Source organism: Megascapheus bottae, chromosome 6, assembly GCF_031878675.1.
Source record: "Megascapheus bottae isolate mThoBot1 chromosome 6, mThoBot2.hap1, whole genome shotgun sequence".
Lineage (NCBI taxonomy): Eukaryota > Metazoa > Chordata > Mammalia > Rodentia > Geomyidae > Megascapheus > Megascapheus bottae.
The window spans coordinates 80,005,427-80,028,132 of NC_143514.1; the positions used below are offsets into that span (position 1 = coordinate 80,005,427).

Genomic DNA, 22,706 nt, shown 5'->3' on the forward strand with positions numbered 1-22,706 from the left:
AGTGGTGCTGTGGCTCAAGTGGTAGTTTTAGCTTTGAGAAAATCCAAGGACAGAGCTCAGGCCCTGAAATCAAGCTCCAGGTCTGGCAACCCCCCCCCCAAAACATATTCAAAACTCTGTGAACTGTTTAACCTTACACATGTTTAATATGTGCAAATGTTACTTCACTGCTTACCAGAAAAGCAGGCACCCCCCTCCCCCCATGGAGGTACCTGTGAGGATTCTCAGTGGGATCAAGCAGAACACAAGCGTGTCACTATACAATGATCATTACTGTGCTTACTGGGGTATGGATTTCTTGAGGGATATTCTGGCTTTGAATCCAAGAGTGCACCTCGGCGAGCTCCTCCTTCTGCCCAGGAGAAAAGTGGGGCTGATGCTGCCTCATGCCTTCCAATCGCTCCAGATCTTCTTTTAGTACAACTTCCTTAGCCCTGGAAACAAACACCGAAACCAAAACCCGAGTGGGGCTGGATTCTCCTCTCATCAGCTAAGGGCAGCACTCCTCACATTTCCTGCGAGCTCATGACCCATGCTGAAAGATAGCTGCATCACTTTTGGGTCACGCTGGCAGTGCCCACCTTCCATGATTGTGGAAAGCTGTGTCACATCTAGAAGGAACAGCTCTCTGAGCCCCTGAGCCACCTGCACAGCACAACCTCCCTTTCTTCCTTCCCTACTCACACCACTCAAGCTCACTTTGTCTGACACTAATCTCTGTGGCGATATCAATTCAGCTCCTGCTTTAAGAAAGCATTTGTTGGGCTGGGAGTTTGCTTGCCTAGCATGCACGAACATCCAGGTTCACCTCCTCAGTACCACATACATAGAAAAGGCCAGAAGTGGTGCTTAAGTGGTTGGTAGAGCACTAGCCTTGAGAAAGCCCAAGAAAAATGCTCAGGCCCTGAGTGAGTTCAAGCTCCAGGATTGGCAAAATAATAATAATAATAATAATAATAATATTAAATAAATATTTAAAAAAACCCTAAAAAAAGAAAGCATTTGTTGCTTGACTTCAAATGATCTGGAGACATTTTCCTAAGAGTTATGTATATAGCAAAATCATTTTACATGACTAGAAACATATAAAGTAAGTCTTCAAACAGTGCTTCTGTACCTCTCTGGCATCTGATACGTCATCAGCACCCCCTCTGGTGTTTGCTTTATCATTCTCCAGATGGACTCGGTGGCTGAACAGCGCAATGCTTCTTTTTTCTGTATACCCTGAGACTGCTGCCCATTTTCTGAGATTTCCAAAGAATATTCACTACTAATGAAGGACATACTGCTACCACTGCTTCCTATCAAAAGCGAACATCAGCAAATTAGCACACATCCATGGAGACCAATTTCCAGACAGGACTTTGTTCCACAACAGCCTTAGTAACTGGCTTCTGGTTCCCAGCACCTAGCCCAGAGCCACCACCCCAAGATTTCCTGGTCTGCTACCTGAGGCTCCAGGTGGAGAGTCCTGGTGCAGAGGTCCTGTACATGAGTGCCCAGCAGCAAAGACACTGTTCCCGTCACCACTCTGGTGTGTGATGCAGGGCTGGAGGAAAGAACACAGAAAAGGCCCTTTACCATGCCAAGCCCAGAAGACTAGCAGACCATCAATCTCACATGGTGACAGGAAATCCACATCCATAGTGGGAAGAAAGACTTTCACCCTGTCCCTGGGAACATGGCCAAAGTCCCTCTGAACATGGAACGACAGGCACTGTTTCCTGAGCACACAATGCATGCCAGGCATCACAAAGTGTATGCTTTTGTTCTGCCATTTGTCAAATGTACACTGAACATCTTGTAAATTCTACGTACCAGGTGGAAACCGCTAGGAGTAAAGATAGATGAGACAGAGACCTAGCTGTCTAGTTGAGGAGATGGGCACATGGAGGCTTTGCGTGAACATTGCTCCATGATCCCACAAGCAGCTTCATTCTCCCGACAGGAATGAAGGTGAAGATGGTTAAGCACCCTACCTCAGCCAGGCCACTTAACTACTGACAGAGTGGGAGGGGAGGGGAGGGGAGGGGAGGCTTGCTCCACAGGCCAGGCTCTGCTCACCATGCTATGGGGCCCTGCCTGAATGCACTGCTGCCAGGCCTTCAGGGGTGAGGGCACACCTTGGTATGAATCCTCTAAAGCAGGGTATGATACGCACAATGGAGAGAAATATGTAAATATTTACACATCTTTGATTCCATTAGTAATTATAGAAATACCAGACTCCAAAGTGCAATCTGACAAGTATATGTGGAGAATGTTTGTTAGGTAGAGTTTGAAAAGTTCAAAGAAACAGGTAAGTTTTTTGTGTGTGTTTGAAAGTGGCGTTTGTTTATGAGCCTGAAATGGTGAACTGCCCCATCTGGGAACAGTGGCCTCAGCCACACCTGCTGTCCTCCAAGTGCAGGGAGACACGGGTGTGGTGGTCCTGTCCCAGCTCACAGCCTGGCCCCTCACCCGTCCTCAACCCGGCAGGAAGTGAGCGCGTCACAAGCAATGAACTCTGCATGTACTACCTAGACAGCTCATTTTAAAGGGACAAGCTGCCTGCATTCACCGGATGGCTTGATTCCTGCTCCGTGAGTGGAGTGGGTGAGGTGTGCATGTTTGTGTGGAGTCAGGCTCTGTCTCCCTCGACTCTGATGCAGAGGCCCTACCTGGCCACCCTAGCTGGGACACCAGCATCACTTACGCCTCTAGGCTCCAGGGCAGCCCTTCCTGCCACAGGCGCAGACGCAGAGGATGCGGGCATTTCTTCCTGGAGCAGGTTTAACTGTAAGGGGGAGCTGCTCCTTGAACTAAGAAGTGGGTGTTCCTCTCCACTCCCTGCCTCCCATGTCTCCTCTGCTCTCCTTTGGTTGCTGGTGGAAGGAGGTGGCTCCAGGTTTGGACCTGGTACTGAGGTGGACACTTCAGGTGAGCCTGGGTCCCGCCGGAACAGATACGGAGAGGATGATGGTGGCCATGGAGAACACACAGGGGGGTGGTGTAGAAAAGTGGCCATCCAGGCATCCATGTGGGGAGGAGGGAACGTTGGGAGAAGCAGCAGGCCGCCGGCCGAGGGTGGCTGGGGAGGATGTCCAGGGGCAGTGGCCCAGGTGTCCAGGCCTCCTCTTGCTCCCACGGAGGTCAAGGTCAGGAGGGGACACACAGGGAGGAGGTAAGGGGCGTGGCTGGGAACCACCAGGGCAGATGGGCAAGGCAATCCTGTGGCGCTGGGGGAGGAGACTGCAGAGGGGCCCCAGGGCTGCACACCCAGGAGCAGTGCCCTGACATGGGGACAGAAGCCAGGGCCGGGGCTGTGGGTGTCCACTGGCACGGGTAGCCTCTGATGTTTGTGCTTCCCTTTCTTGCCTCCAGCCGATCTGCTCTGCTTGAAAGGAGAAGTTCCTGAAAGGATAAAAATGGAGGCCATTATGGAAACTAAAACCCTGAAGAGAAGAGACCACATAACCAGTAACAGCAGTAATCACAAAGGAATAAGCACTTGCAAGTTTGTAACTTTAGTATATTACAGGCATGGAAGAAAATGACTAACAAAACTCCATACACCAGCCCATTCCAGTATTCCCATTAGTTTCTTATAAAAGCCAGTTTTTAGATCCATGATCTAATAAAGATCCCAGATAAACTGCTACTGTAAACGTGATTATTTTACCATCTCCCTATTTCTTGCCAGCACAATTTGAATTGTTTTCTTTTTCTCTCCCACCCCAAGCTCTAACATCCATAGATTCAACCAATCCATAGATTTCTGAAGATATTCAGGAAAATAATTGCACCTGTACTTGAGTGTGAGACATTCACTGAACGATGCAGTGTAATAGTACTTACATTGTGCTAGGCACTGTGCAAGTTACATGCACATCTGCGTTCTGTTACAGGAGAGACAGGGACTGCAGCACTTGACTGTCATTGTGGGGCTGTGGACTCCATCTCTCACTAATACTCACATGTGAGTTTGATCAGCTTCCTTGGTAAATGGAACATATTTCTGTACAAGCAATTACCTTGAACATAGGAGCATTTTGCTTTGTTTTTACTTTCTTGCTGAAGATAGCAGCTGTAGGGTGACGCCAGGATCTTTTCCCGAATGCTGTCAACGTAGTTTTGTTCTTCCTTCTGCGTGTGGGCCGACAGCACAGCTGCGGTGAGCCCAACACATCTGCTCGCCTCTGCCATCAATGGTCCTGGCTGTGCTTCCAGGGCCCAGGGCTCATTCATTACGGCAGCATCCTCTGGGGAGAGATCGAAGAAAGGGATTTCACTACAAGTCCTACCAATTACTTGTACTTTTTATACTGCTTTTCAATGCATTTTTATAGGCATTACTACAACTTCTAGAAAAAAAACCAGTTTTACTTTTTTGTACAAGTATGTATATATACATAACAGAATACTAGCCAATGTAAGTATATTTATTTACTGTTGCTTTTATTATACTTTTCAGTATCCCTGAATTGAAAAAATTTTATCTTTACATTTATTTTAAAATAGCTAATATATATTCCACAATCAATTAAATATTAAAAAGTAAATATTAAATATTAAAATTTTTCTTTCCCTGTTTTCTATGGATTATTTATAAATATGTTGCTTATTTCCTAAGTGTTTAAGTTTAAATGTTTCTTTTCTTTGTTTAGAATAAGCAAACATGTGGCCTTGCAGATGCTGAGAAGGGTTTAGGATTGGGAGAAACTATTAGTAGCAAATGTTCTCTTAAATTAAATAATTTAGATTTTAGCATAAATTCTTTCAAAATAGTGAGACCAGAATATTCAAAGCACAGTGACATACTTAAACTTAAAAGAAGGTATCTCGGGGCCAGAAGCTTGGCCTACTGGTAGAGTGCTTGCCTCGCATGCACAAAGACTGGGGTTCGATTCCTCGGTACCACATACAAAAAGCAGGAAGTGGTGCTGAGGCTCAAGTGGTAGAGCTCTAGCTTTGAGAAAGTCCAAGGACAAATCTCAGGCCCTGAGATCAAGCCCAGGGCTGGCAAATTAAAAAGAAAAATCACTCCATATGGTCAAGCTCCTCTCTCCCTTGAATGGGTCATTTCCTGGGCAGCTACATGCTCTACATGAACTCAAAGTATTAAGAAAAGGAACATTTAAAAATGTGTATCCTGGGGCCCGGGAGTGTGGACTAGTGGTAGAGTGTTCCCTAGCATGCAGGAAGCCCTGGGTTCCATTCCTCAATTACCACATACACAGAAAAAGTCAGAAGTGGCATGGTGGCTCAAGTGGTAGAGTGTTAGCCTTGAGAAAACCCAAGGAGAGTGCCCAGGCACTGAGTTCAAGCCCTAAGACTGGCAAAAAAAATGTACACCTGAGCCAGGCATAGTGGTACATAGCTGAAATCATTTGGAAGGCTCAGGAAGGAGAATCAAGAATTTGATGTCAGGGCCTGGAGCATATCCTATCCTAGTGGTAGAGTGCTCACTTAGTATGCACAAAGCCCTGGGTTCAATTCCCTGGAACCAGATACAGAAAAAGTGAAAGTGGCACTGAGCAAAAAGTGTCCATGGACAGTGCCTAGACTCTGAGTTCAAGCCCCAGGACTGGCAAAAAAAAAATTGATATCAGCCTGGTTGCCAAAATAAGACCCCATAGCAAGATCCCATTTCAAACAAACAAACAAAAAAACTCTGTCTGGGGGCCTAGCTTAGTTCCAATAGAAATACCTGTGTCCCATCAGAACCTCTAATCTCGCAACATCAGTTTCTCTGGTTTCCCCCTACAGTATGCAGCCCCCGTTAACAGTACACTTCTCATAGGGTAATAACTAAAGCCAGAACTAATGGAAGAATGCCTATAGTAAATGTTCAACATATATGGCCAACGAGCCACTGCAAACTAGTGAGGAAGAAACAGATGATCTGAAAACCAAGCAGACATATGTCACCAGTTCACCTAATAAATAGTTATGAATATCCACAAGGGCCAAAGGACAGTGGAGAAGCCACCTTCATCAAAGGTCAGCAGTGAAAGAACCGAGTCGGCCTCATCAAAGGCCATTAATGCACCAGGTTGTAGTGGTTCATGCTGAAGCAAATCTAGCCACTCATTAGGCTGAGGGATCATAGTTCTAAGCCAGCCCAAACAGCAATGTAGAGGATAGTTTCTCTAATTTAACCAGCAAAAAAAAAACCACAGTGGAGGCATGGCTCAAGTGGTAGAGTGCCAGTCATGAGTAAGAAAGTTGAGTAACAACTTGAAGTCAAGAGTTCAAGCCCCAGTACAGGTAAAACAAGAAGAGCAAATCTGTATTAATAATGACTACCACTAGCAGAGGGCTGGCCTCTACCACTCAGGGCAGGAGCTGCTCTCAGTGCTTGAACTGATATTGACTGACCCTATCAGCCATGGAACTGAAGAATAACTAATAAAACAGAATATTTCCAAAAATAACTGAACTCAAAGCAAGACTTATTGGCAGGCTTCCAGACTTGTTTTCTCAGCAAAGGTGGGGGTGGTACCTGACTGCAGAGCTGGGGCACAGGCAATGCTGCTGCAGCTGCACTCCGCCGATGCCAAGCTCAGGGCGGCTGTGGAGAGGGCCCGCATGGCTCCTCCTCCAGCATCTGCACACCACTTGTAGGTTGGCATTTCCAGAGTAGCTATGGCTGGGTTCTGCACAGCAGCTAGTGATAAATGAGAAACCAGCTGTGAGAAGAAAACTCCCAAGAGGAAGCTTAAAGACCAACACAGTTATGCAAGTCAGTGACTCCCATGTGAAGAGCCTACTGGCTGTAAAGAAGTTAATACCAAACAGGATTTTGGGTTGGCAATGAAATAACTACAGACAAGAAATTATAAAGGCTGGGTATGCTGGTACACATCTGTAATCCCAGCACTTGGAGTGCTGACAAAGGAAGAACTCAAGTTTGGGACCAGCCTGGGTTACACAGCTACATAGACAGCTCAGAGATAGCAAGACCCTGTCTCAAAAGGAAGAAAAATAAGAGAAACAGTGGAATGGATATGTGATTTTAATCCAGCTGTAAAGATATTCCTGTTACCTTGCAATGTCTGGCCGCTGTCTGCCTTGTGGTTTTGTCTATCGTCCTCTGAGGATGATGAAGAGGTTGTATTTGTACAGGATATACACTTCCTTTTCAAAGCTGGGATGTTGTAGCTCTTCAGGTACCTGCAACCACAGAACAGGGAGGGTCCCCTATTTGCCCCTCTCATCCTCTTACCCCATTTCTGTTTGGGATATTTTTTACTTTGTTCTTTGAAGAGGTCTATCCTCATCCCAGTCTTGACTGCTGGATTGTAACATATCGTTAACTATGGCCTAGATCTTCACAGTCTGTGTGTGTGTGTGTACTGGGCTCTCACATTTATGCCCAGGCCAGTTTGGACTTGATTCTCTGACCTATGCCTGGGACACCAAACATACACTGAGTTCAGTTGGAGTCTCGTGAACTTTTGCTTGGGCTGGCCAAAAACAGTACTCCTCTTGACCTCAGTCTCCCAAGTAACTAGGATTATGGGCATGAACCACTATATACTTAGCTTTACACCTTTTCATTTTGATAAGCTTAGGACTGCTCAACTGTCCTGAAACTTCCAGAGCAGGATCATCTCCTCTGCTCTCTCTAAAATGTTCCATCAGCAGTGAGATATATGTGGTAGGCTCAGTCAAGAATGGACAACTACTCAAGTTCTATGGAGGCTCCAGAGTAACAAGGCATGCTAACATGTGACCAGATTTGTTAACTCAAACCTGATGACACTGTCAATGCAGTTAATCTGTTGATAGGATGGGCTATGCTGGTCTTTCTTCAAATCATCATAAGGCTCAGTGTGCATGCTTTTGTTTTCCAAGGTCTGGGAGGAAAAAAAGGCCTTCTGGTCATCTGAAAGAAAATGAAGGGAAATGCAGTTAAAATATTTAGTATTTAGGTTAAGAAAGTGTCTAGCACATGAAGTGATGGTACTTTATGACATATATATTAATAGAGAATTGTCCAGGTATTACACATGAGCTCAGATCTAAATGCACTAGTACAGAGAATATCTACAATACATAATAGTGCATATGGATATATTACAGAGAATGACTGACTACACTGATATTTAAAATGGAGGGAAACAAATGTTTCAGGCACAGATTATCAATGCAATTGTTAGGCAGGAGGTGAATGGGCATTTGCCAGTGTCAAGGTGACACTGCTGCACTTCTACAGTGTATATTATACAATCAGCAACCCCCCTACCCCGCATGGACACTGACTGATGCACTCCCCAGTATATGCTGTACTCTATCATGTGTGAACACCACATGCCTACCCAGTCAGCGCTGTAGGAGCAGAGTAGGGGCAGAGGAGGTCTAGACACTGCATTCCTCATAAACTGCAAGGTAAAGCTCATCTTCTTTACTGTATGGAACCTGGGTATAGCAGAGGTTCTGTTGTCTTGTAGAATTTCTCTTTCTTTGAGCTGTCCTAGACAGCAGTCACTAATACATACAGCTACTAAGCACCTGAAATGTGGTTATAGCAGCCAAGGAATAATAAATTTCATCTATTTGTATTCAAGCTGCCAGCTGTCACCAGTATAAAATCAAGATCAAGGGCTGGAAGTATGGCTTAGTGGTGAAAGTACTTTGCTTGCCCTAGCATGCATGAAGACCCGGGATTGAGTCCTTGGTACCACATACATAGAAAAAGCTGGAAGTAGGGCTGTGGCTCAGGAGGTAGAGCATTAGCCTTGAGAAAGCCCAAAGACAATGCTCAGGCCCTGAGTTCAGGCCCCAGGACTGGCTAAAAAAAAATAAATAAATAAAACATGGGTTAAAATCCTGTGAAGAGGCTAGGCACTAGGGGCTCATGCCTGTAAGCTCAGAAGGCTGGGATCTGAGGACGCATGCACACACGCATGCACGCACACACATGTCCTTATCAAGGCTGCTCACGTCCCATAGCAGAGATGTGGAGAAGAGGACAAGGGCCTAAACCTTAACTCCTCACAGATGAGACTGGAAACCAGAGAGGATAAACCAGCAATCCATGATGGCATGGAAACCAAGACAGAAAAGCTCAGGAAGAAGCAACTCTGTAATCAAGTGGGCAGCTGCTGTACTAATCGAGCAGTGGCTAACATTAAGAAAGGCCATGCTCACTGGTGGGTAAAGAAGCTGACTTGTCTTTCTTCAGAAGGGACTGTGGAAAAACGACAACTTGTGTTAACTCACTCATTTTACGTAGGAAATACATTTTCACTTACGAAAGAGTCCCAAAAGCCAAGCACTGGTGGCTCATGACTATAATCCTAGCTCCACAGGTGGTGGAGATCTGTGGATCAAAGTTTGAAGCCAGTTCAGGCAGATAAATTCAAGAGTCTATTAGCATTAGCACCAATTAGTCGGCAAAAAAAGCAGAAAGTAAAGGTGTGGCACGAGTGGTAAAGTACCAGCTGTGAGCCCTGTGTTTAAGCCCCAGTACAAACAAAAGGAAAAACAAAACAAAACTTGTAAAATCAGCAGGGAATTCCCTCACTTTATTCTCATAATAAAATGATCAAAAATAAGAAATTACCTGTAGTACAAGACCATCAAATGAAATACAGACTTTATAGACTTTACCTGGATTTTTACTAGTTTAACCTTAGAGTTTTTCTGTTCTGGGATCCAGTATAGGATCTCACATGGATTTTGTTGTCACATGGTTTTAGTCTACTAAATCTGGCAGTTCCTTCATCTTTGTGTGTTCACTCTTTCATTCATCACTACGGACTCACAGGTATATGTTGTTCAATAATCTCATATAGCTGGTAGCTCAAAATACTGCAAGAAGGGTCACTGGGAGGTCTTTCACGTCTCCTGTGCCTTCAGATGTATCTGTCTGTGTTTACCCTGAACGTTTTCTGACTTTCTGGCCCTTTCTATATTTAGAAACCAGGATCTGGGGGCTTGGTGCCCATTCTTGCGCAGGCCATCTCAACAGAGCTGACAGATACATACTAACCCTGGTTCATCCATAAGGGAACATGCCCACAAACTACTTCCGATGCCACTATCTCCAATCTAGGACTACAAGTCATTCTAGCATTCGTCTTTCAGTTATTTGCAAGTTCTATAATAGTGAGAAATCTGGCTATTAGATCAAATTATTTAACCACAGGATGTATACAAACTCGCTTCAGAATCCAGTGATGTCTTGTATTTAGTTGTAGGTCAGCTAGTTCAAACACTTTCTAAAACAGCTTAGCTCTCTTTTTCCCTACTTCCTTCAATATGTTTATGCATTATAAACACCCAGATTCAGCAAAACACTTTCAGCATCTAAAATTCCCCCAAGCTGTCAACCCCTCCTCTCACAGTCTTGGCATAACCCTCTATGTGCTGATTTTCTTCTTGTGGTTTCAGAGGGTGGACTTTTTTTTTTTTTTGTGAGTGGCAGTAACTGAGCCTAGGGCCTTACAATGTTATGTAAGTGTTGTACTTGGGAGCTACAGCAGCAAGTGACACTTCTGTGGTTTTAGTTACCTGTGGCCAATCTCAGCCTAAAAACAGCAGGTGGAATGTTCTAGGTGTAAACAATTCTTACATTTAAAACTGTGCTCTACTCCAGGCCAGGATTTTGGCCTTGTGGTAGAGTGCTTGCCTAGCATGCAAGTGGTGCTGTGGCTCAAGTGGTAGAGCTCTAGCCTCAAGAAAGCTCAAGGACAGTGCTTAAGCCCTGAGTTCAAGCCCCAGGACTGACAAAAAACAAAAACAAACAAAACAAAACTGTGCATTATCCTGGATAGTGCAATGAGGTCCCACTGTCCTGCTCTGTCCCACACGGGCTACTTGCCAGGCCTTTCCCCAGGGTATCCATGCTGCCTGTGCTCCCACCAAAGCCATCAGGATCACCAGAAACAGGTTGCCTGCCTTCTGAGCATTTTAAGGTCAGGCGCAGATGAACCGTGTGTCATTTTATATAGTCACAAGATAGGTGTCATTTACCTCGCTTTGTCCGATCACCCACTGTATCATTTTCCAATCGCAAGGAAGACAAGTACAGAACAGTAAAATTTTGAGAGGGAACTTACGTTAATGGTTATTGAAGTAGACTTGTTCTACTTCATTGTTATTGTTAAGCCTTTACTATGTCTAAGTTGAAATTACTATCACAGATACGTATGTTTAAGAAAAACACCATTATTTACTCATTGACGGTCTTAGAAACCAGCCCCATGTATAAGTGGGTTTTTTGTTCTTTTTAATAAATACTGACCTGTTTTCAGAATTACAGTATTCTTAAAGAAATATTTTTCCAGAATGGAACTGCACAATATGGAGAAAATAAGTTGCTTAGTTTGCCATTTACTCCTCCCTATAAGCATGAATTTCTCTTTAGCCTCTTAGGACTGCTGGCTTCCTCATGCCAGAGAAACATCCTTTTATCTCTGTACTTCAATGGGGTCCAGAAAGGTCAGCAACTTTCTGGCTAACTTTCCCTTTTGTGAAACTGGGAGCCTGAACTCAAGAATGTCATGCTTACTGGGTTTGTAGTCTGTAAAGTTGAGCCAGGCTCTAGTCCTTTTTGCATTACTTATTTTTCAGATAGGATCTTGCATTTCTGCCCTGCCTCAGATAATAATCCTCCTGCCTGTGTATCTTGTGTAGGTATGTACTACAATGTTCAGCTTGTAGCTGAGATGGAGTTTCAATTTTCTTGTATGCTTCCTGAGCAGGTAGGTTTACAGGTGTGACTCACACTAGGCCTGGCCTTTTCATTCTACGTCTGGAGCAATACTTTTCCTAGCTGTCTATTCCTGGTCAGGAACTGGGAGCATCCATATCCTGAGTCAGAGTTGTTCCTGAGTCATCTCTCACTCGGGTTTCTATCACCTTAGATGTGCCCCACGCATGTCTCCCGAGCCCCAATCGCCTGTACACAGAGCTCATGAGGGGGCTTCATCTACCTTGCTTCCTCTTCTCCTTCCCATGCTGTCTTTAAAAATCCCACTTCTTCCTCTATTTTAAAGCATTCCCTGTCTTCAAGACAGGTAGAAGTATACACTAAAAGCTTTAAGTGTATACTTGCTGATTCTGACACATCTTCACAAGACAGGTAGCAGTCATTTAGCCCTTCCTTTTTCTCTATCTCTACTCAGCTCCCAATATTTAAATTCAAAATTTTCATTTCATTTTTAAGTTGCATTCTGGTTTCTCTCCCATAAGGAATATAAGAAGCTTTTTCTTTCTTCCAACTTGTTAAGACTGGTAGGTCTCAAAATGTTCATCAAATTTAGGAGTGCCAAGAAGTGTTAAGTTTTTGCTGGGCACCTATGGCTCATGCTCATAATCCTACCTACTCAGGAACCTGAGATCTGAGGATCACTGAGGATCACGGTTCAAAGCCATCTCCAGCACAGAAGTCCATGAGACTCTTATCTTTAATTAATCACCAGAAAATGGGAAGTGGCGCTGTGGCTCAAGGGGTAGGGTGGTAGCCTTGAGCTGAAGAGCTCAGGGACAGTGCCCAGAGTTCAAGTCCCATGACCAATAAAAGAAAAAAAAGTATTAGTTCTTGAAAGTCATACCATATGTTAACAGGTCTTCCTTCTCCCACAAGTCATGTCCTGTGTATGCTATTAGTCAAGAATGAGCATCTAGGAGGAAGTGGTGCTGTGGCTCAAGTATTAGAGCAGTAGCCTTGAGCTTAAGAGCTCAGGGATAGTGCCCAGGCCCAGAGTTCAAGCCCCATGACAGACAAAAAAAAAAAATAAACCAAAACAGGGCCGGGAGTTTGGCCTAGTGGTTAAAGTGCTTGCCTAGCATGCATGAAGACCCGGGTTCGATTCCTCGGTACCACATACATAGAAAAAAAAGCCGGATGTGGTGCTGAGGCTCAAGTGGTAGAGCTCTAGCCTTGAGAAAGTCCAAGGACAGTGCTCAGGCCCTGAGCTCAAGCCCAGAACTGGCAAAAAAACAAACAAACAAACAAACAAACAAAAAAGACAACCAAAACAAAACCAAAAAACAATGAGCATCTAGGAGTGGGCATGTGTCAACCTCAGAACTCTCAGTGAGCCTAAGTGTACCCGACAGCTGGGTTCTTGCCAAGCACAGGGATGATGGAATGCCGCTGTTTGGTACATAGTAGGGCTGGCCCAAAGTCAATGGCAAAAAACTAGACCCTGAAAGTGGTGGGGAGGAAGCTGCTCTGAGACTAAATTCAGCATATGAAACTGTGACATCTCAAAGGAGAATCCTGGTCCTGGGCAGCAGCGAGAAGAGCCGACTGGACCTGACAATCAATAAAGTATTTAGGAATTTTGCTATGTATTCTTGGTCAGGATATGGGATAGTGACACACAACAAGAACATTATCTAAAATAGATACATTTGCAGAAAGAATCTGGTGGTTGTCGGGGCGAGGCCTCCCCTCATTCATGCATGTGTGCCTTTATATGTAACAGCCCAATAAACAAAACACGAAATTTCCTGCCAGAGTGAAAACAGAAAACAAAAGTTCAGACTTGGTTACATGTGGAACAGGCCACAGGTCTCCCCGTGGCTGGAGCATGTGCATCCTGATCACCAGCCCGGGTCTGTAGGAACTTGAAGCCCAGGTGAGTAGGCCTCAGGGTAAAGGGGACTACTCCTGACTTCACCAGGGTGGTGATGCCCTCACTGCCCCAGCACCGGGGAGATCAAGGCAGGAGAATTACTTGATTCTAGGGGTTGACATTACCTGGGTAATGTCTCAAAAAACATGAGGCTGGGGCGGGAGTTTGGCCTAGTGGTAGAGTGCTTGCCTAGCTAGCATGCATGAAGACCTGGGTTCGATTCCTTGGCACCACATATATAGCAAAAAGCCAGAAGTGGTGCTGTGGCTCAAGTGGTAGAGCCCTATCCTTGAGAAAATCCAGGGACAGTGCTCAGGCCCTCAGCTCATGCCCAGGACTAGCAAAAAAAAAAAAAAAAAAACGTGGCTAGAGGGGGCTGTCCAAGCCCGTTCCTGCATTTCTGCCTTTATCCCTGCATGGGCATGTTTCCCTGGGTGGAGGTTGCAGCTTCTAAGGCCTTTCTGGAAGCAGAGAAAGGTCCTCACCAATGCCCGCTGCCAGACTTTGTTCTTGGGTTTCTCGGCTTCAAACCTAACACTGTGAGAAATAAATTCCTGTTCTTTATAAATTATTTAGCCTCAGAAATTTTGATATAGCAGCATAGCAAGGCTACTGGTAATAAAACGTATGGGAAGAACACTTGAATTTGAATTGCCATGGCATAAACATACCTATCATCATTGTCATTATTAGATTTGTAAACTGTCATTTCTACTGTGTAAAGTACCCACACCTGACAATGACAGGACACCATTTATAACATGCGATGACTAAAATACACCAGGGCTTCCAAATTCATTCTGAGAGAAAACGAAAGGAAAGTTAGCAAAATTAATCTAGGCTGGGGTATGGAGTTCAGTGGTAGAATACTTCCCAAGCCAGAGCAAGGATCTGGGTTTGATCCTGGCATGCTCCAGCAGGCAAAATAGACCTCTATATTATAAAACTTTTGTCTGAGGGGGCCGGGAGTGTGGCCTGGTGGTAGAGTGCTTGTCTAGCCTGCACAAAGACCTGGGTTCGATTCCTCAGTACCACACACGTAGAAAAGCTAAAAGTGGCTCTGTGGCTCAAGTGGCACAGCTCTAGCCTTGAGAAAGCCCAAGGACAGTACTCAGGTCCTGAGTTCCAGCCCCAGGACTGGCAAAACAAGAACAACAACAAAAAAACTCTTCTATTATTAATTTTTCAAAATGATGCCACTTAATACAACTGATCTAATTCTCAAGGAAAGAAAAAATGTTAATGTTTTTCATTTTTACATTGTAAATCTTCTTTGATTATTTGAATGACAGATGGGATGATGGTTCTAACATTATAATCTAAAACATATTCTAAAATGATCTGTCAGAAGATCCGGAAACTCCTGTTACTATAAAGGTACTTCTTCAATGGAAGCACACTGGAAGAACATTCAGATACCACTGAAATCGGTGTTTGCTGCTGCCATTATTATTGTCCTTAGCTAGTGAATGAAGGAAGGTGAAAGCAGCTACAGAAGCTCAGGGCTTCGTGTCCCTCTGAAGAGGAAGGTGGCTATGCCAAGAGAAGGGCCTTGGCCACCCTGCTAACTCACCACCACCCTGCAGCTCCATCCGTGTCCTCATCCCTGGCTTGACTGATGGTTTGGTCTTTGACTCAATGTACAGCTGCTGACCCAGATTCTTAATTTCATTTACACTGGCACAGACTTGCTCCAAGGTCATCTTGGGGAAAAGTGATAAAACAGTTCGTAAAAATGATAGAAATGTGCACTAGAACACTCATAAACAAAATACATTTACACTCTAGTTCTGTTTTACTTCTTGCAGTACTAGGGTTTGAACTCAGGACCCGGTGTGTGATAGGCATACCTACAGCTGGTTATTTTGTTGTTCAGGTAAAGTTAGGGTGGGCCTTAGACTGTAAAGTCTCCTACCTTCATCTCCTAGTAGCTAGTCACAGGCATGAGCCACTACGCTTGACTTTGATTTGATTTTACATGGGGTCTGGGTCGCACAGTAACTTTGCCCCAGCTAGCCTTGAATGCTGTTTCTGTCTTATACCTCCTGAACAGCTGGAAATAGGCATGCACCACCTGAGTTCTCTAATTCAGTGTTTCGTGGTATAATACTGCTATGGATGAAAAAGTCCAATCTATTTATCACAACATGCTAATTTTTAGAAAGTATATAATTAATTGAAACATCACCTTCCAAAGGTGGTATTATTTTTTAAAAAGCAGGTATTTTAGATCAAAATGGATTGAAATGTTTCAGGTGAGGGCTTCAAGTTAAGAACAAGTTGCAGCACAGTCCTGTGCAGACACAAAGGCATCATAGAGAACTGAAGGTGGCCTGGCACCTGTCTGAGAACCTTTCCGCCACGCACCGGCTCCTTTGGCGCATCTTCAGCACCATGCCCACTGGACTCGCTGGAGGACGTGATGCTGACAAGCTGCTCCTGTGAACCGCTGCTTCCCAGGCTCCCATAGCCACTGGAAGCACTCGCATGCACCGGCTGGAGAGACAGAGGGCCCATTCAGTTCCTGGCTCCCCACAACAGAGCTTCTCCAGCCGTTCCCAAAAGAAGAAGACTTCTCAGACTCTGAACTAGGTGAGTGCAGGCTGACGGTAATCTCGTATGCTTCTCAGTCATCTTCTAATTCTCAAGAGCAAAATTTTACTTTCTAGGTGGGGTGGATATATCTAGAATACTCATTTCCAATGCTGTAGTATATAAATAATTTTTAAAAACATGATACCTAGTTATTTATGCTTAGTTTAGAATATACAAGACCCAATTTTGTGCATTTTGTGTATATATGATATACATCATATATATAAAATCTGTTTATGAACATAAATAGAAAATATATTTAAGAACATGAATACATTCTGAATCCTACAGATTTTACTAAAGACATTTTGAAATCTACTGGGCTAATAGCTTTTTGCAAGCATTTTTGCAAGTGGTATTTTTTTCAATGAGTAGTTTTCCTACTTTGCATTATTATACTAGAAACGGAAACCTAGCATCCCTCTTCTTCCACATTTAAAATCATCATAATTATTACTTTTTAAATATACTGAAACCAGAATCTTGAGGTTGAGCCCTCTGGTGGTGTTTAGAACACAAGCATTCTCTCACGCAGAAAGCTGTTTTGCCTTGTTGCTGTTCATCAGTTTGCTGTCTACTTGTTAGCTTAAATTCTACAAATGTTCTGTGTATTTCCCATAATAGAACTTAAGACACCTAATAAAATTTAGTTCAAAGACAATGAGGAAGCAAAGATCTCTCTTTGTAGTTTACTTTTTTGTTTATTTGTTTTGCTAGTCCTAGGGCTTGAACTCAGGACCTGAGCACTGTCCTTGGGCTTTTCTCAAGGCTAGCACTGTATCACTTGAGCAACAGCACCATTTCTGGCTTTTTCTGTGTATGTGGTAATCAAGGAATGGAATCAAAGGCTTTGTGTATGCTGGACAAGCACTCTACCACTAGGCCACACTTCTGCCCCTATAGTTTACTTTTATAATGTGACTTTACTAGTACTGAATATTAACAAAAACACTGATTCTGGAAATTTGTCTTAGTTTTTTGTTTTTTTTTTAAACCTCTCACTTTACCTGCAAGAGAAGTTTGTGAATTTGCTCTTGTAATTCTGTTATGTCTTTGTCACTATTGTTTGTCCACTTTATTCTGGTAGCAAAAACATCCTCATTTAGTGGACTCCTACAAAATACCAAGTGAAGGATTTTGAGTCAAGAAATTTCAAATTCATTTACAATGAAGTTCAAAGTGAATCTCATTATGGGGTACAGAAAATACAAACAAATGAGACTTTAACATTACTTCCCCAACCCCTGTCCTTTGTTTCTTGCAGTGCTGGGAATCAAACTCAGAGCCTCTGCACATATGGGAGGCTAGAGCTCTATCATGAAGATATACCACTAGTCATTAAGTTATTTGAGAGGAAATTTTAATAAGTGACCTGGGCTGAGCGCTGGTTTCACAGGTGTGGGCTGCTGTGGTCAGCAACAGACTTTTTAAGTTTATCTACAGTACCAACTTTTACAGAAACAGTTTTGGCACACAAGCATAATACACAAATATGTCGTCAATTTTGAAATCAGTTGAGAGTATGTTTAGAATGAATGAGATTACCTATCTCTCTCTCTCTCTCTCTCTCTCTCTCTCTCTCTCTCTCTCTCTCTTTCTCTCTCCCTCTCTCTCTCTCTCACACACACACACACACACCTAGCTTTTAAGGGACAAGCAAAGGAAAGGACAGGGCCACACCCTGGTCACCACATGGAATTGCCTCTCAGGACTTGGCAGATTAAGTCCCAGTGGAGTGTCTAAGTCAGATCATATTGTCTCACTGTAGTCAGAGAGAGGAGTGCAGGGTGGGGCAGGGCTCAGTGCTCAGTGCTGTGTTAGAGTCCTTGCACCAAGTGTGAAGCCCTGGGTTCAATCTCAATACTACAATAAATACACAAAAAAACAGAGTGAGAGGATCAGGGTGTCTAACGAATTTCCCAAAATTTATATAACCAAAGGCAGCCAAGCCAGGAGCTGAACACACTTGTCTGAGTCCAGAGCCAGTGCTTTCCTATAATATCAGTCTAGTCCTACAATACATACCACCAGCTCAATTACCCAAAAGCTAGAAGACTGTCCCCAAGGTAGAAATTACCATGAAGAAATCTCAGGATGGCACAGAATTACAGAGGCACCAGCTCCATGGTGAAGCAGCTGTCGCTCATCCACATGCCCTGCAGGTGCCTCTCAGCTCAGCATAGGTGCACTGAATAGTGCATAGGTACACCGAATAGTGTATACACATACACTGTGCTTTTACACACACACACACACACACACACACACACACACACACACACAATGTCCTCTGCCTCTTTCCCATACCTTGTAAGCATGGGTTGGTGTCTGCCTAGTTCACTCCTGTATCTCAGTGCCTCCCCCACAGCAGGCACCCATTAGGTATTTGTTAAAGAATAAATGCATCCATAAACGAATGAACAAATGTACAAATTAAACACATCATGTATAAGATAAACTTAAAAACATTCTCAAACATAATTGGAGGTTGATTTTCAAGTGAAATACTGAAATAGAAACAGAAGCTATTTCATACTCTAACATTTAGGCATTCTTAGTTATGAAAGTTTCTATAAAACTCTGACCATATTTGGGGGGAAAGAAAGGAAGGGGAAGATTCTGTCTTTTCATTCTCAGGATCTGGCACAATGCTTTATTAGTGCAGGAAACCCACAAATACTTGAAGGAATAAATGTACGTAAACCCAGTACCACCAAAACATAGTATTACAGATATAATATACAACTCTTATTTTATGTAAGACCAATGCCTAGTAGCCTCTAAGTTCTTTCTTTCATATTTCCTTAGATCTTGAGATATAAATAGTGGCATAATTTTTTTTCAAAACGCTGATTAGATGCTGAGTACTTATTATAAATTTTGTATATAAGCATGTTGTAATTTCATATGTGTTAAATCAAAGAACTGAAAGGATAGCTTGGAAAATTCAAGACTTAGGTGCCAGTAGCTCACATCTGAAATCCTAACTATTTAAGGGGACAGGATCTAGAGGATGGAGTTTCAAAGACAGCCCTGCCAGAAAAGTCTACTGGATTCCATCTGTAAAACAACCAGAAAAAAAGCAGGGCTGGAGGAGTGGCTCAAGTAGCAAATTATCAGCCAAGCAGATAAGCAAGCTGAGCAACTTCAAGGCCCTGAAGTTCAAACCTCAGAGGAAGGGCAGAAGAATGAAAAGATTGATTTATCACTCAAATGCCAGGGGCAGGGAACACAAAGCTATCAGGAAGCCCTGAGAAGGATAAGTTACAAGAAAAATCTAACTTAACTTTGGAGTTCCCTACATTTATAGACAAACAGCTAATTTTATTGTCATTTCCCTAACGGGAGAAAAATGTCTTTTTTGACCGATTCAAACAGCACTTTATTGGTGGCCCTATTTCTTACATTTCTTTTCTCCTTCTTCTTCTTCTTTTTTTCTGGTTGGTTATGATGCTTGAACTCTGGCCTGGGCACTGCCCCTGAGCTCTATAGTTCCCCCCTTGAGCCACTGCCCCTGAGCTCTATAGTTCTACCCCTTGAGCCACAGTGCCACTTCCAGTTTTGATTGGATGCCTTTGAGCCGTGATCCTCAGATCTCAGCCTCCTGAGTGGCTAGGATTACAGGCATGAGCCTGACAGAAGAAGAAGAAGAAGAAGAAGAAGAAGAAGAAGAAGAAGAAGAAGAAGAAGAAGAAGAAGTAGTAGTAGTAGTAGTAGTAGTAGTAGTTCCAAAGAATAGGCAAGCACTCTACCACTAGGCCAAACTCCTGGCCACTTCTGTTTTTTTCTGATGGTTAACTGAACTTAATAGACTTTCCTGCCTGAGCTGGCTTTGAATCATGATACAATACAAGCGTGAGCCACTAGTGGACAGCAAGAATTTAATTTTTAAAAATATGTATAGCTGGGTGCTGGGGGCTCATGCCTGTAGTCCTAGCTACTCGGAAACATGATATTTGAGGATTGTGGTTCAAAGCCAGCTCAGGAAGGAAAGTCTGTGAGACTCTTATCTCCAATTAACTACTAAAACAAAGCTGAAAATGGAGCTGTGTGTCAAGTGGTCAAGTACTAGCCTTGGGCAAAAAAAAGCTCAGGGACAGTGCCCAGGATCTGAGTTCAAGCTACTGGAGTGGCATACACGCACAAAAATGACAAATAAGTAGAAGGTGATGTCAGGGTGATATTAAAAAGTTTGCAATATTGCTAACCTTTCCCAAAAGCACTGAAAGAAAGTTTGTGCTTCATTTAGGCTAAACACATTACTTGGTTAAAAAGAATTTTTAGAAAGTGTTAAAATGGATTGACTTACGTTCGAACTTTATGTCGGCCAATGATGAAAGATACTTTGCGGCTCCAGGGGTTCACGAAGCTGGACCAACTGGAATCCAGTATGATGTAATCTCCATTTTGAGTACGGAATCGAATAGGTGAGTGTTCAAAGGGAGGATGGCCTACATACTGCAAGACTACACAAAGCGGGAAGATGAAAACCGATCTGACATAGATATTAATTACAAGTGCCTTTTTTAGTCATTTATCAAAACATTGCTCATTTGGCTAAAGGTTATGCTCTAGTGGAAAGTAAGAACACATCGGTGTCTGATTCTAAGGAGCAGGTCCTACCTTTTTGGTGCATGGCAAACATCAGAGGACGGTCTTCAGGGTGCAAGTAGGTTAAGATGGATGTCCCGATCAGATCCTGAGGTAGGTAGCCTAGCAAAGGCACTGCTCTGGGGTGCAGAGACAACACAAAAAAGATGTGACCCTGAGCAAGTAACTTCTTTCTTTCTCTTTCTCTCTCTCTTTCTCTTTCTTTCTTTTCTTTCTTTCTTTTGTGGGTCGTGGGGCTTGAAGTTGGCCTGGGCCAACTTAAGCTCTTCAGCTCAAGGCTACTGAGCAAGTAATTGTTATAGTGAACATGTTTTAAAAAACATTCTTGGAGCTGGGTATTGGTGGCTCATACCTATACTCCTAGCTACTCAGGGTGCTGAGATCTGAGGATCATCGTTCAAAGCCAGCCAGGTAAGGGAAATCTGTTGAGACTCATATATTCATATATATATATATATATATATATATATATATATATACCCAAAAAAAAACAAACAAAAAAAACAACTGGGAGTGGTACTGTGGCTCAAAGTGGTAGAGTACTAGCCTTGAGCAAAAAGAGCTTGGGGATAGGGCCGAGGCCCTGAGTTCAAGCCCCCTGACTACCACCAAATAACCAAAATAGTCTTGGGTTAGAGATACAGCTCAGTGGTAAGAGTGTGGGGATAGCATGCTTGAGGCTTGGGTTCAATTCTAGGTATTAAAACAGAAGTACAGACTTTTTCACAAACACACACACACACACACACACACACACACATACACACACACACACACACACAAGCATCAAATCTAAGTTCTTGCTCTGCAAGGAAATGGTTATATGACCAAGGTGGTCATCTGACATGCTGCATTAAAATTATCTAGGGAAGGAGTCTCCAGGTTACAAGGCTCATAAGAAGTCACTAAACCGTAGGCTATGGAGATAAGACCAAGAAAACTTGTATTTTCAGCAAGTTCTTTAAAGGAGTCATTCCATCTACTATGTTACTAGTTTAAAAGATCTTTAAAAAAAAAGATCTTATCATGGGCATAGACAGAGATATATACCACTATAATCTAGCTACTTGTTACTATTTAAAAAGATTGAATCATGGGCATGTATGGAGGTATATACAGCTACAGTCTAGCTAGTTGGGAAGCAAAGATCCTGAGGATCACAATTCAAGGTCAGTCAAGGCAAAAAGTTAGCAAGGCTCCATCTCATCATGGTTGACACTAAAAGCTAAAATAAACATTTTTTATAGGTTAATTATCCCAAATATTTTGTAATACTAATAAAGCCAAAAGAGCATTATTAAAAATACTAACTAAAGGAAATGTGAAAATTGACTGTGATATAAAATGGCAGTGTTAGCATATGAACATTTTTGGAATAACGGTCCATAAGAAACGGAAAAGACCAGGCAGAATTTTGACAAAATTGACTCTCTTAACCTTTTGTTAATTGAACCCGGGTCTTTGTGCATGCTAGGCAAGCACTCTACCACTAGGCCAAACTCCCAGCCCTAAATATTCAATTTCTATATCATTTTGTAATCAAAGACTCTCTTATTAAATAAACTCATCTTTCTTTCTTTCTTGTATCTTGTTTCCATTTTCTGGAGTTCATTTTGGTATAGTTTTGTATAATCAGAGGCACAGAGGCATTGCACCTCTGTGTTCCTCTCCTAAAAATATCCTTCTCTGGTATCCTGTAGAATTTATCATGTCCCAGTGTAATTTAGATCTAGTTTCTACATATAAGACAGAACATGCACCGCTTGTCTCACTGAGCTTAGCTTGCCTCATCTAACATAATTTGCTCTAGGTCAATCAATTTCTCTGCAAATGACATTTTATCCTTTCTAATTCGGTGTAAAATTCCATTGTGTATAGGCACCACATTTTCAGATCCATGCATCTATTGCAGGGTCATTTGCTATA

At 43.0% G+C, this 22,706-nt stretch overlaps 1 protein-coding gene across 1 annotated transcript in view; it reads right to left on the reverse strand.

Moving 5' to 3' along the window:
• The window catches only part of Per3 (period circadian regulator 3), a 46,576-nt gene that overhangs the window by 6,772 nt on the left and 17,098 nt on the right, over nt 1-22,706 (reverse strand). Inside the window, exons 8-20 of the mRNA XM_090335914.1 lie at nt 20,793-20,899; nt 20,479-20,635; nt 17,177-17,282; nt 15,942-16,070; nt 15,148-15,277; nt 7,738-7,870; nt 7,028-7,155; nt 6,485-6,649; nt 4,014-4,241; nt 2,696-3,393; nt 1,450-1,549; nt 1,118-1,301; nt 284-434 (exon numbers count right to left, since the gene is read on the reverse strand). Of these exons, the coding sequence (XP_090192040.1) occupies nt 284-434; nt 1,118-1,301; nt 1,450-1,549; nt 2,696-3,393; nt 4,014-4,241; nt 6,485-6,649; nt 7,028-7,155; nt 7,738-7,870; nt 15,148-15,277; nt 15,942-16,070; nt 17,177-17,282; nt 20,479-20,635; nt 20,793-20,899 (2,416 nt within the window). The remainder of the gene's footprint in view (nt 1-283; nt 435-1,117; nt 1,302-1,449; nt 1,550-2,695; nt 3,394-4,013; nt 4,242-6,484; nt 6,650-7,027; nt 7,156-7,737; nt 7,871-15,147; nt 15,278-15,941; nt 16,071-17,176; nt 17,283-20,478; nt 20,636-20,792; nt 20,900-22,706) is intronic.